The sequence below is a fragment of the Triticum dicoccoides genome, chromosome 2A (assembly GCF_002162155.2).
Source record: "Triticum dicoccoides isolate Atlit2015 ecotype Zavitan chromosome 2A, WEW_v2.0, whole genome shotgun sequence".
Taxonomy (NCBI): domain Eukaryota; kingdom Viridiplantae; phylum Streptophyta; class Magnoliopsida; order Poales; family Poaceae; genus Triticum; species Triticum dicoccoides.
Window position 1 is genome coordinate 595,595,476 of NC_041382.1, and position 12,311 is coordinate 595,607,786.

Sequence of the window (12,311 nt, forward strand, 5' to 3'; positions counted from 1 at the left end):
TGTTGATGGGTATTGCTCAATCGCTAGGAGCGATGTGATATTGCTTGATAGGAACCTTCGCAAGTCTCCGACCGAGTCCTGGGGTTTACGATGCATGACCTCCTCTGCACGTCCGTCAATTTGTCCAGCAAGCAATGTTGGCGGTTGAAATGTTATTTTACTTTACCTTTAGAGCAAAAAAAGAAAGAATTAGTGAAAGATTACGTAGTTGACTAAATTTAGCCTTGAGTTCAAGCATGGCAGTTTTGGCTCTAGGGAGCACTTGCTTCGGCGGTGAACAATAAATTCAAAAGATATAACAAACAAATTGAAAAACTGTTTTTTTTTGCACGTTCACGTTAGTGTCAAAGCGTGCATGATAATTTTTATACGAAAAAACAAAGTTAAGTAGTCAAGAAAGGCCAAATATTTGTCAGCCAATTTGCATTTTTTGCACACATAGAAATGCTTTGGCATTCCACCTAAATGTTTACAGATAACATTTAGACGAGAATATGTACATATTTAATTTTTCGCTTTATTTTACATTTACAAAAAAAAAAATTGCGAGCGGAAGCAAATGCTCCCCAGAGCCGAATTGATTGTCCACTTGAGCTTGAGTTCAGAAGAACAGATATGGTCTTTTAATCATTTTTCGCTAAATTGTGCCCTTTCTAACATTCCTTTGAGCAAGTAACTGGCCAAGAAAGCATATAAAGCTCTAGCAATTTCTTTGCGAGGACCAATATGGTCTTTTAATCACTCGGTACATATTTCATTCCTCTCAGGTACCACAACCAAGGCGTAGCAAATTAGACATCAACCAAAAGAGAGCTCAACTTCCTACTGCGATGTAACGAAGGCAAGTATACCACTTAAATTTAAGGAAAGACTGCACAGAACAACTCAAACTAAGGCCAACTCACATATTCCATCACATTCACATTAGGCTATTACACTACAAAGAATGCCAGAGTTAAACTCACAACTGCAGTAAAAGCAACCCCTGGTAAGCCCTGTACATGTTCCAACCCCCTAATTTGAGTAACAGTTGGAAGATCAACATCTGCAGATACATATATGATATGAGGAAGGATCTAAAACGAACAAACTAGGGCCAAGGCTGGCATTTTTCTTAGGAGTATTATTTTTGCTGCCTATCTAAGGGGCTCTTCAGACTATGGAAAACACATTCCATTCACTATCACTACTGCATAGGTACAGTTGGCCTGGGGAGTATGGAGTTGACAAGCTCCTCGTTTATCTTCACGGGTAGTGGTGGCATCTGCTTCATGATCTCTGGGGCATCATTCATCCTGCAAGCATGTCGCGTGCAAATTATAACTCAGCTCGATTCCTCTATGAATGAAACTCAGCCATCATGCTTTTTCTTGAAAGGAAAAAGGAATGATGATTTGAATCTTAGAATCCTTAACAATTTGGAGACAAAAAACTTTACGCAAATTAAAGGTCGATTAGATATGATGAAGCATTGGCATCTTGACGGGTACGAGCATCCGGTCACTTTTTACAATGAAAAAAAAGACGAGCTCCTAAACTGGATTTGATTAAGCGGACGGATATTGGTTTTCTTGAATTTCTCATGCCGCGAGAAACTGACCTTATAGGCCTATAAGTTTCTTGTAGCAATAGTAGTAACACTGACTAGCAGATGTTTTGCCAAAAAAAGTAAAATTGGCTAGCAGATGAATCCACACAAGACATTCATCTACTGTGAACACACATATATGATGTGCTAATGTCGGAAGAAATGATAGTCCTAAAGACAAAATTTATCCTTTCCTTGTGTAATAGAAATTACTCTCTGCCTACTGATAAAAGTGTCTAAAAAGGATACTGATCAATACAGTAATAAATAACAAAAAAAGGCTTGAACTGATGTCATGGATTCATCATTTTCAAAATTTAAGAATATACGGGGAAAAAAACAAGGGAATGAAAGCATACTCTTTTAACACTTTGAGTATGTTACCGGATCAATACTTAATAACAAAAGCCTTAAACTGATGTCATCATCATTTCAAAAATTTAAGAATATAAAATACAGTATAAGGCAAGGAAAGGAAATCATACTCTTTCAACACCCTGAGTATGTTATCTCGAGTTTGGCACAGCAGAGAGATGTTATCCTGTATCTGGAGATGAAAGAATTCAAGTAAGAAAAACAGTCTTCATTTGCAAGTGTGCATAAATCATCACCAAAATAGTCTTGAAGTTTTAAAATGATACCTGCATGGTGCCAAGATTTGTTGAAATTTGACTTAAAACCTGGGCGTTAGTTTCAAGGAGTTCTCCTGTTGGACCTCCAATTGCTACAGAAAGGAAATAAAAATGAGGAAATGAGCAACTTGGAGTCTAGGCCATCAATGACAATAGTCATGATATTTAAAAACTGGGAGATAAATCACTCTTGAACATAAAAAAACATTATTCAGAAGGATAATGCGAGCAATAAGCATGTATGACTATTCTCAAAATAGTTTTTGACTTAACATTTCGAAATGCACAGAGATGCCAAGACCCATGTGACTATAGACTACATGTCACCTAGTTCACATGCACAAAAAGTTGTGTTTGCTAGTGTCCTTAACCAGGTTATTGCCCTGACACCCACTATCAAGAAGAAACAAACAAAGCAAGCTGTAGTGGAACTGAATCTAGAAACACAACTCCAGTACTTCACCAAATAATTCTAATTCCAGGCATCCAAGCCATACAAGAATCATTTGAGAGCGATAACCGCACAATTCTCACCGGCATATGAAGGATCACATTTTTGTTCAATGGATGGATCTGTATCTAAGATATGAGAAATATGTGACCAAGATTATAACAACTGATCAAATTCTCCGACACAGGATATTAGATACCAAAGGCATAGGGAACTGCATTTCTATTGAACTGAGCTGGTTCCAAAACTGAATCAAAGTGGTGTTAATTGTATAGTATAACCAAGATGCGTGTATCATAATGATTTTCTTAAGAATATAAACATGTCAGTTGATCGCTAATATGATGTTGGAATCAACGATATGAAAACATTTATTGCATATCAGCAGAACCAGTCCTGCATCATATAAGCAGGTTATTTCTTTCACTTCATGCAACACATACAGTCCTACATTGCAGCAAATAAAAACAAGGACCAAACTAGATAGTCAACTGAAATAATTCAGCGAACATCAATATGAGTTACCTTTGGATGAAATTTCGTCATCATCAATGGGAAGTGCTGGAAGGGAGTATGGCGGAACACTCGGCCTTCCAGCTATATGAACAGGTGGTTTCGATGAAGAATCTGCAACCTTCTCCTGCAGCAGTGAGCGGCTGTCAGTTACAAGTTTATTCAAATCTAAATGAGGCGCATTAGCTACATAATCGTGTACAGCTGCCATGTGTGCGCTTGGGTAAGGGCCTTGCGACCTGGTTGAGGTGAATGGGGCACCAGCAGAAGGGCAGTGGAGAATGAAAAGACTAAGGCCCTGTTTGTTTGCGCTTCTGCTTCTGCTTTTGCAGCTTTTCCACTTTGGCAAAATAGCCAAAAAAACTCCTAAATAGGTGCTTTTTGCTTCGGCTTTTGGCTTATACCATCATATAACAATATTGATTCATAAGCCAAAAGCCGAAGCAAAAAGCCCCTATTTAGGAGCTTTTGTGGCTTTTTGCCAAAGTGGAAAAGCTTTTGCTTATTGCTTGCTTTGTGACAGGATAACTGTGTTGTACTTATATAGCTGGCCACAAAACAAGATCTAATGTATACCAAAGATACAATCCATCTATCCAAACATAAAAATGCACTTAACTGACCAGCATACCTTATGTCTAAGTTCCTAACATGAAAGTATGAATCTTTTTTAACTGAAAACTGTAGGGGAGACCCCAACAGTAAATAATATTAAGAAAAGAAAGTATGAATCTAATTCATCCACTTGTGTAACTATGGTGCCAGCAATGCCGCAGTCCTCAGCAGGACCTAGGAATGGCTACTGCTCTGATGCAGTCCCCCTGACAGACTTGGGTGGGCAGCCACACCGCCATGAAATAATGGAGCAGAAAGATTAGTACTACTCCCCCCGTCCAAATATATAAGTCCCCCTCGAATTTTGAGCCTAAGTTTGACTAACAAAATATGAGTTATAGGCTATAAAAGTTAGGCTCGAATTCATAGTCAAAATTAGGGTCACATTCAAGGGGGGCTTATATACATGGACAGAGGGAGTGTAAAACAATATTTAGAACTTATTTTGATGAGCTACTGCCCTTAAAGGAAGTCAAAAAACATATTATGGGATGTTTGGGTTGAAAATCAATAGAGCAAAGGCCAGCCTATATTTGTACAAAACAAAACAAGTTCCATAAAAATATGATGTATCTTCAAGCATGAGTTTGTGGTCTAAGACCATCTCCAGTGTTGCAGGAAAGCGATTTGAAGCGAGTAATGAGTTGGTTTCATAGTTTCATACAATGGAGCAGGCATTTCGAAGCAGGAAAGCTTGAAGTCGAACCAACTTGTTGGTTAGATCCCAAGACAATAAATAATGAAAAATACTAGTGAGAACTTGCGTCGACCAGTTGGCTAGCTAGAGCAGGCTGAAATGCTCACAGCCCGCCGACCCGTGCTCAAGGCTCAGCCTCCGCTGGGTTGGTGTTCACCTTTCTTCTTAAAAAATGCACCAATGGCTAGTGTTGGTTGGTCGAGTTTCTTTACAAAACAATACTAGTACTCCCTGTCACCTGTCAGCGCTGCTGCTATCCTGTATGCTGCTATTCGCTTGCCTTTCCCATCAACATTGCTGCCGCTGCTATTCTCTTGCCATTGTTGGTGACAGCGGAAGATAGGTTTACGAATTAAAACATTATGAACCTTAATTGAAGGAAGGAATAGTATGTATGGCCACCGGTGGCTAGCATCGAGATTTCATTTTTGGGCTAGCAGAGCGATTTGCCATCGCTTGCGGTGGATTTGGATGGTGTCCCGTTAAGTTTGGATGAGGAGAGAAGGAACCAGAGGGGGAAGAAAACATGCCTAGATTCCGTTTTGTTACCGTTTTCTTTAGTTCTGAAGGTAACTCCCAAACATTGATGTTATGCACTGGACGGAAAAATCTCAATGATTCCAATTGTAACCCTTTCTACTTCGAACCAACGCAACATTGGAGATGGTCTAACAAGCTAAATACTGGACACTAAGTTTCATTCAAGTTCAGAAAAATGTTCTGCCTCATACTCTGTTAATACGTGAAAGGAGCATACATCCTTGCGTTTATAAAATGGATATTTCAATGTAACCACATGAAGTTCACATATGCATCTGCAGTGCATAGTCATTGATGAAAGTTTTAGCAGAAAAATTCCAACGCATAATCGAATATCAAAGAAATACTAGTAGAATAATATGCTCGAGTTTTAGAGCAGATTTCTTGATTTCTTCCTTTGGGAAACAAACCTACAAAAAGTTAGTCGATCTGGAGGAACCACTCAAACTTGCCAAACTATGTGCAACCAAATGCTGGCATTTCCCAACTTGTTACAGCATTGATTTCTTTAGTTGCATTATAACAGTCATAAAAATTGAGGAAAAAGGGAAATTGGCAAACCTTTTTGTCCTTGCTTTTCTTTGATGAGCTGTGGTCCTCTTTCTTTCTTTTACCACTCTCCTTTTTCTGCAGGTTGAATGCATAGCATCAGATCATTTGCTGAAACCCAGTAAGAGACTGGGTACCATGATAACAGAAATGCAAAAGGTGCATTCCAAGTCTATATTACTCACACTCATCCATCTACACCGCAAAGCCACATCTCGAACTGTTTTCTCTGGCAACTTCATGGCTATTTTTGCATACCGAATAACAGGCGCATCAGATGCATACCTGAGAGCAAATATCAAGGAACATCAATGGAGCTGTGAGGCGCAAAAACTATGGTGCACAAAGTTAGCGAATTCATAGAGCCCTCAAATTGTTGTTAAAACAGTGAGTACTACTTTTTGAGCCCAACTGCAATCTTGATTCTGCTGTCATTTTGATGACAACAAGGCGACTAGGTGCCTTGTGCATAGGTGCTTTACCGCATTATATGGGTACCGAATAATTGGCATAATATACCGTGTTGCAGAATAAAGCATATCTATATGGACAGAGAAGAAAGGGTGGATAATATATATTCTGAGAACATTATTCACATGTCCAAATAGCACTAACATTTCAAGAAGAAGCATATTCACATGTCAACCTGAGGGGGCAAGATTGATTAATCTGAACCCAGAAGGAGGCGGTAGCAACTTGTAATCTCCACTACATGCTAACGAACCTACTTAATTCTCAAAGTTATCGACGAATTATAGCCACAGACGTCCGAAGTAAGAACTCAAACCCTCCACCTCGTCCAAATTGACGAAATCCCAAAACCCGCGTAGCCCAGCAACTCACTTGACGAGCAGCTCGTCGAGGATGGCCTGCTCCTCCGGCGTCCACTCCCGGGACAGGCCCGGGTCGTGCCGGAGCGCCGCCGCCGTGCCGCCGGAGCTAGGGTTTGCTCCCCCTCCCCCGCCCCCACCTCCTCCTCCGCCGCCGCCGCCGCCGCTAGAGTGGGACCCGTTCTGGGCGGCGGCGCTGGCGGGCGGCGGGTGCCCGTTGGCGCCCATGCCTCCCAATTGGCGCGAATATTTGGCTCCCTGGGGGAAGCTGGAGCTGCTGCTTCTGAGCGAGTGTTGGGGGAGCTCCTGTCTCTCCTCTTCCCGCTACGAGTGGATGTGGGGAATAAAGAAGTTTTTTCCCTTTTATTTTGGGGATCTTCTCGATCCATTTGGGGGTTATATGTTGGAGCCGTTCGCACTGTGCGACCGTAGGCAGCGTTTTCTTTTCAAAACTGCCCTTCTTTGCGGAAAACCGGCGACTTTTGGGGCGTAAAACCAGTGCTTGCTAGTAACATGTACTCCCTCCGGTCCTTTTTACTCTGCATATTAAGTTTGTCCGAAGTCAATCTCATCCAACGTTAATCAAGTTTGTATAAAAAATTATAGACATTCACATAACAACACCAATATCATTAGATTCATCTTGGAATATATTTTCATATTATATTTATTAGATATTATAGATGCTAATAATTTCCAATGTAAATTTGGTCAAACTTAACAAAGTTTGACTTTCGGCAAATCCAATGTGCAGAGTAAAAAGGACCGGAGGGAGTACCGGATAAAATGCGTACTGATACTAGGCATGGTATTAATTGCATACTGATATTAGGTAGGATATTAATTGCATACTGATATTAGGATGAATATTAATGATATATTAATTATGATGCTCCGTTGTTTACGCTGATGTTAATATTTGGTAGTACTAAATATGTTGAGTGTTCATCACTTGAGCAGTTTAGGTCGTTAGATTTTTTTTTTAGGGATTGAATTGACATAGTTTGATGGTTGAGATTAGTTGGTTCTTTTTAAGTCCTTTTATTTTGGTATATACTAGATATATAGATTTGTGTGGTTTCAGAACTATCCTAGGGATGTGTTTGATTAGTCAGTAAAATGTAACATGTTTGCGCCGGTAATAGATAGCTCCAGATTATGTTTGTTTTGGTTGAGCTGTAATCCATTTACACGACAACAGATCCCACCCTAGAAGAAAATTCATTCCACTCAAAATCGGGCGTAATGAAAAATGGCCTCACGCGTTATCAGTTATCTCTTCGGGTGATTTCTTCTCCGTGAGTCAGTAACAAACTCCAACAAAAGCTCCGCCGCCCTGATCTCCTCCTTTCTCAGCCTGACGAAATCGATGAAGCGGAGTTGCTGGGGCATGGTGGCGCATCAATGAGGCCGAGAAAGGGAACGACCATGGCCTGCAGACAAATGATGGCGACGAGCACTCGCAGGCTGGTTCAATGCCATCGCAGCGGTCACCATGCCAGCGCAGCAGCTCTAGACGTCGTACAAATGACACCTCTTTGCTGCTTCACATGTGGACAACATCTCCAGTTGTAGTAGACCACGTCGCATGTCTCTCCAAGTCAGCTGAGCCAACCTACAGACACAACAAGGATGACGAGTCGGCTCGGCCGGCTCCACCATGCCATCGTTTGAACGACACCTCCGCACTGCCTCCGCCGTAGAGAAGGGGGTGAGACATGAGAGCATTGACATCCTTTCAGTTAATAGACGAAAACTGAGATCTGTGTAATCGATTACGTTACATCCCAATTAACCAAACAGGTTCCATTTTTTATCCATTCCGTTTACATTAACAATGCTATCTAATTACGTTTACATTTACATTCCTTCTGGCGTTCCAAACACCTCCTAAGAGTAACTCCATATATGACAGGTCCATGAATGATGAAAATGAGCATAAGAAAAAAGAATTGGCAAAACTTGTTGAGTATCTTTTGGAGTTAGAAGAAACCCACTACTTGCAAAGATCAAGAGCAACTTGTTATTGATTGAAAAATGGTGACCACAACACTACATCTTTTTCAAGTTTTTGCATCGTCTAGGAGAAGGAAGAATTAATAAAAAATAATAAAGGATGGCAATGATGACGTTTTGGAAGCTATGGCAGCATTAAGATCGCACATCCAAAATTATTTCATTAATCTTTTTACATCAAAGGTGCGGCAAGTGAACCCATATATTATTTAGAAAGTGCAAACCGAGGTATCGGATCAAATGAATGATGTGTTGATGGCAACATTCACTCGAGATGATGTTTTAATGCAGTTTTTAGCATTGATGGTTTCAAGGCACCAGGTCTGAAATGGGCTTCATGCAACTTTCTTTAAGAAGTTTTGGCATATTTTGGGAGATGTAATTACTCGAGTGGTGTTGCTTGCTATTAACTCAAGGCAAATACCGGCTGAATGGAATGATACCTATATTGTTCTTATACCTAAGATTGAATCTCCTGAGCTGGAAACACAATATAGGCCTATTTAGCATATGCAATGTGCTTTATAAACTTATCTCAAAGATGTTACCATCAAGATTGAAAATTAGTCTGCCAGACATTTTCTCTCCTACCCAGAGTGCCTTTGTACCCATCAGACTTATCACCGGTAACATCCTTAATGCTTATGAGTGTGTCCATAAGATTAAAAACAAAAGATCAGGACAAGCAAGATTATGTGTAGTGAAGTTGGATATGCACAAGGTTTATGGACATGTATAATGACTTTTCTTGAGGAGCATGGTGCAGAAATTTTGGTTCCATGAACAATGGATCAAAATGATGATGGCATGTGTTAGCTCATCGAGGTATAAGGTGGTATTTGATTCTCAAGAGATGGGTATTTTCAACCCCTCCGAGAGGTATTAGGCAGGGGGTCCCCTCTCCCTTATCTTTTACTTCTTCGTGTAGAAGGTCTTTCTAGTATGTTGTAGCATGAGGAAGTTGGTGCCATGGATGGGACTAGAGTGTGTAGAAATGCACCATCTGTATCACGCCTTTATTTGCTGGCGATTCTCTAATTCTCCTGAGACCTGATGTGTTAAATGTGACTACCTTACAGCACTGGACACCTATTGTTAAAGTTCAGGACAAATGGTTAGTTTGGCAAAGTCAAGTATGTTTTCTTAGTCTAAATACTAATGTCAATTCTAGAGCGGAGATTGCCAAGTTCTTCATGTCGATACTGAATCATTATCAGATAAATACATAGGACCTCCAGCTATGGTGGGGGCCTGATAGAAGTGATTGTTTCAAGCACTTTCCTAATAGCATTAAAATGTGTTTGATTGGTTGGATGAAAAAGTGATTATCTATAAGCGGCAAAGAGATACTTTTGTAGGAAGTATCCCAAGCCATACTAGTATTTGCCATGTCTTTCGGCTTGCCTAAGGATGTCTGCAGAGATAATACAAATATTATTGCTCAAATTTGGTGTGGTGGTGATGATGAAAATAAAAAGATGCATTGATTTGCTTGGTGGAAGCTATGTTTCCCAATGAGTAAAGGAGACATAGTTTTCATGGATCTCTATTCTTTTAAGTTGGAATTTTCGTTGCGCAATGATAGAGGTTAATTATAGACCCGGAGTCTTTGTGTGCAAAGGTACTGGAAGTGAAATATTTTCCAAATGGGAGTTTGTTGCAAGCAACACCAAAGAAGAAGGGGGCGTCATTTACATGGCAAAACATCTTAAAAGGACTTGACACATTTAAAATAGGATATGTATGGAGGATTGGTTCGAGCAAGGCAGTCAATATATGGAATTATCTTTGGATTCCAACAAGTCCAGATAGATAGGTTATTACACCCCATGGCCAAACAATCTTATCTTCAGTCAATGATCTTATTGGTATTACAAATATCTTCAATATAATGGATGTTCTAAGGATCTCGCAAATGATGTTGAATTATCAGGAATTCACTGATTTCATTGCCTGGCACACGAACATAACGTGATCTTCTTTGGTTCGAACTGCATACCATGTAAACTGGGTGCACTCTTATAAAATATGATATCTCGGCCAAGTGGTTCTATTGGCGGTTTGGAGTATATTATGGAATCTAAAGGTTCCACATCAAGTGCAGATTTTGCTAGTGATTTTAAATGTGATTATCCCCGGGAAATCGATACTAACTAATTGACACATTAGTTCAGACAAAGCTTGTCCTATTAGCCATTATGGTGATGAGGATATCTGCCACCTACTCTTCGAGTGCACACATGCTTAGGACTTAGGGTGTCATCTAGTTATAACTGATCCTATTGTCATGACAGTTTAGGTTGATAGATCGGGTCAACTGTCATGAACAGTTGTTGAATTTACTTGATAGTTCTTTCATGTTAAATCCAAGTCTGAACATTAAACAAGTGCTTGATGTGGGTACTGGTGTTTGATGTCTACTACACAACCTTCTTCTTGTAGACGTTGTTGGGCCTCCAAGTGCAGAGGTTTGTAGAACAGTAGCAAATTTCCCTCAAGTGGATGACCTAAGGTTTATCAATCCGTAGGAGGCATAGGATGAATATGGTCTCTCTCAAGCAACCCTGCAACCAAATAACAAAGAGTCTCTTGTGTCCCCAACACACCCAATACAATGGTAAATTGTATAGGTGCACTAGTTCGGCGAAGAGATGGTGAAACAAGTGGTATATGGATGGTAGATAATAGTTTTTGTAATCTGAAATAATAAAAACAGCAAGGTAGCAAGTGATAAAAGTGAGCGTAAACGGTATTGCAATGATAGGAAACAAGGCCTAGGGTTCATACTTTCGCTAGTGTAAGTTCCCTCAACAATACTAACATAATTGGATCATAAAACTATCCCTCAACATGCAACAAAGAGTCACTCCAAAGTCACTAATAGCGGAGAACGAACAAAGAGATTATGGTAGGGTACGAAACCACCTCAAAGTTATTCTTTCCAATCAATCCGGTGGGCTATTCCTATAAGTGTCACAAACAGCCCTAGAGTTCGTACTAGAATAACACCTTAAGACACAAATCAATCAAAACCCTAATGTCACCTAGATACTCCAATGTCACCTCAAGTATCCGTGGGTATGATTATACGATATGCATCACACAATCTCAATTCATCTATTCAACCAACACAAAGGACCTCAAAGAGTGCCCCAAAGTTCTACCGGAGAATCACGGCGAAAACGTGTGCCAACCCCTATGCATAGGTTCCCAATGTCATGAAACCCGCAAGTTGGTCACCTTAACATACATCAAGTGGCACGTGGTATCCCATTGTCACCACAGATATCCACGGCAAGACATACATCAAGTGTTCTCAAGTCTTTAAAGACTCAATCCGATAAGATTACTTCAAAGGGGAAACTCGATTCATTACAAGAGAGAAGAGGGGGGAAGAAACATCATAGGATCCAAATATAATAGTAAAGCTCGCGATACATCAAGATCGTATCACCTCAAGAACACGAGAGAGAGAGAGATCAAACACATAGCTACTGGTACATACCCTCGGCCCCGAGGGAGAACTACTCCCTCCTCGTCATGGAGAGCACCGGGATGATGAAGATGGCCATCGGAGAAGGATTCCCCCTCCGGCAGGGTGCCGGAACAGGTCTAGATTGGTTTTTGGTGGCTACGGAGGCTTCTGGCGGCGGAACACCCGATCTAACCTTCGTTCCGGAAGTTTTAGGGTACGTGGATATATATGGGTGCAGGAGGTACGTCAGGGGAGCCACGAGATAGGGGGGCGCGCCCTGGGGGGGCGCCCCCCACCCTCGTGAGCACCTCGCTCCTTCCTTGACGTGGGGTCCAAGTCCATCGGGTGGCTTTCGTTCCAAAAATAACTTCTCTAGTTGATTTCGTTCCGTTTCGACTCCGTCTG

The 12,311-nt window shown here is 40.8% G+C and overlaps 1 protein-coding gene across 1 annotated transcript; it reads right to left on the bottom strand.

Moving 5' to 3' along the window:
• Positions 1-882: 882 nt before the first annotated feature.
• On the bottom strand, positions 883-6,760 carry LOC119355598 (homeobox protein Hox-B3-like). The gene is made up of 7 exons (XM_037622421.1): positions 6,429-6,760; positions 5,771-5,870; positions 5,598-5,663; positions 3,197-3,311; positions 2,230-2,312; positions 2,074-2,135; positions 883-1,295 (listed from the first exon to the last, which is right to left on the bottom strand). The coding sequence occupies exons 1-7, from the start codon at positions 6,641-6,643 to the stop codon at positions 1,187-1,189; spliced, it is 750 nt and encodes a 249-aa protein (XP_037478318.1). The 5' UTR covers positions 6,644-6,760; the 3' UTR covers positions 883-1,186.
• Between the last annotated feature and the right edge of the window lie 5,551 nt (positions 6,761-12,311).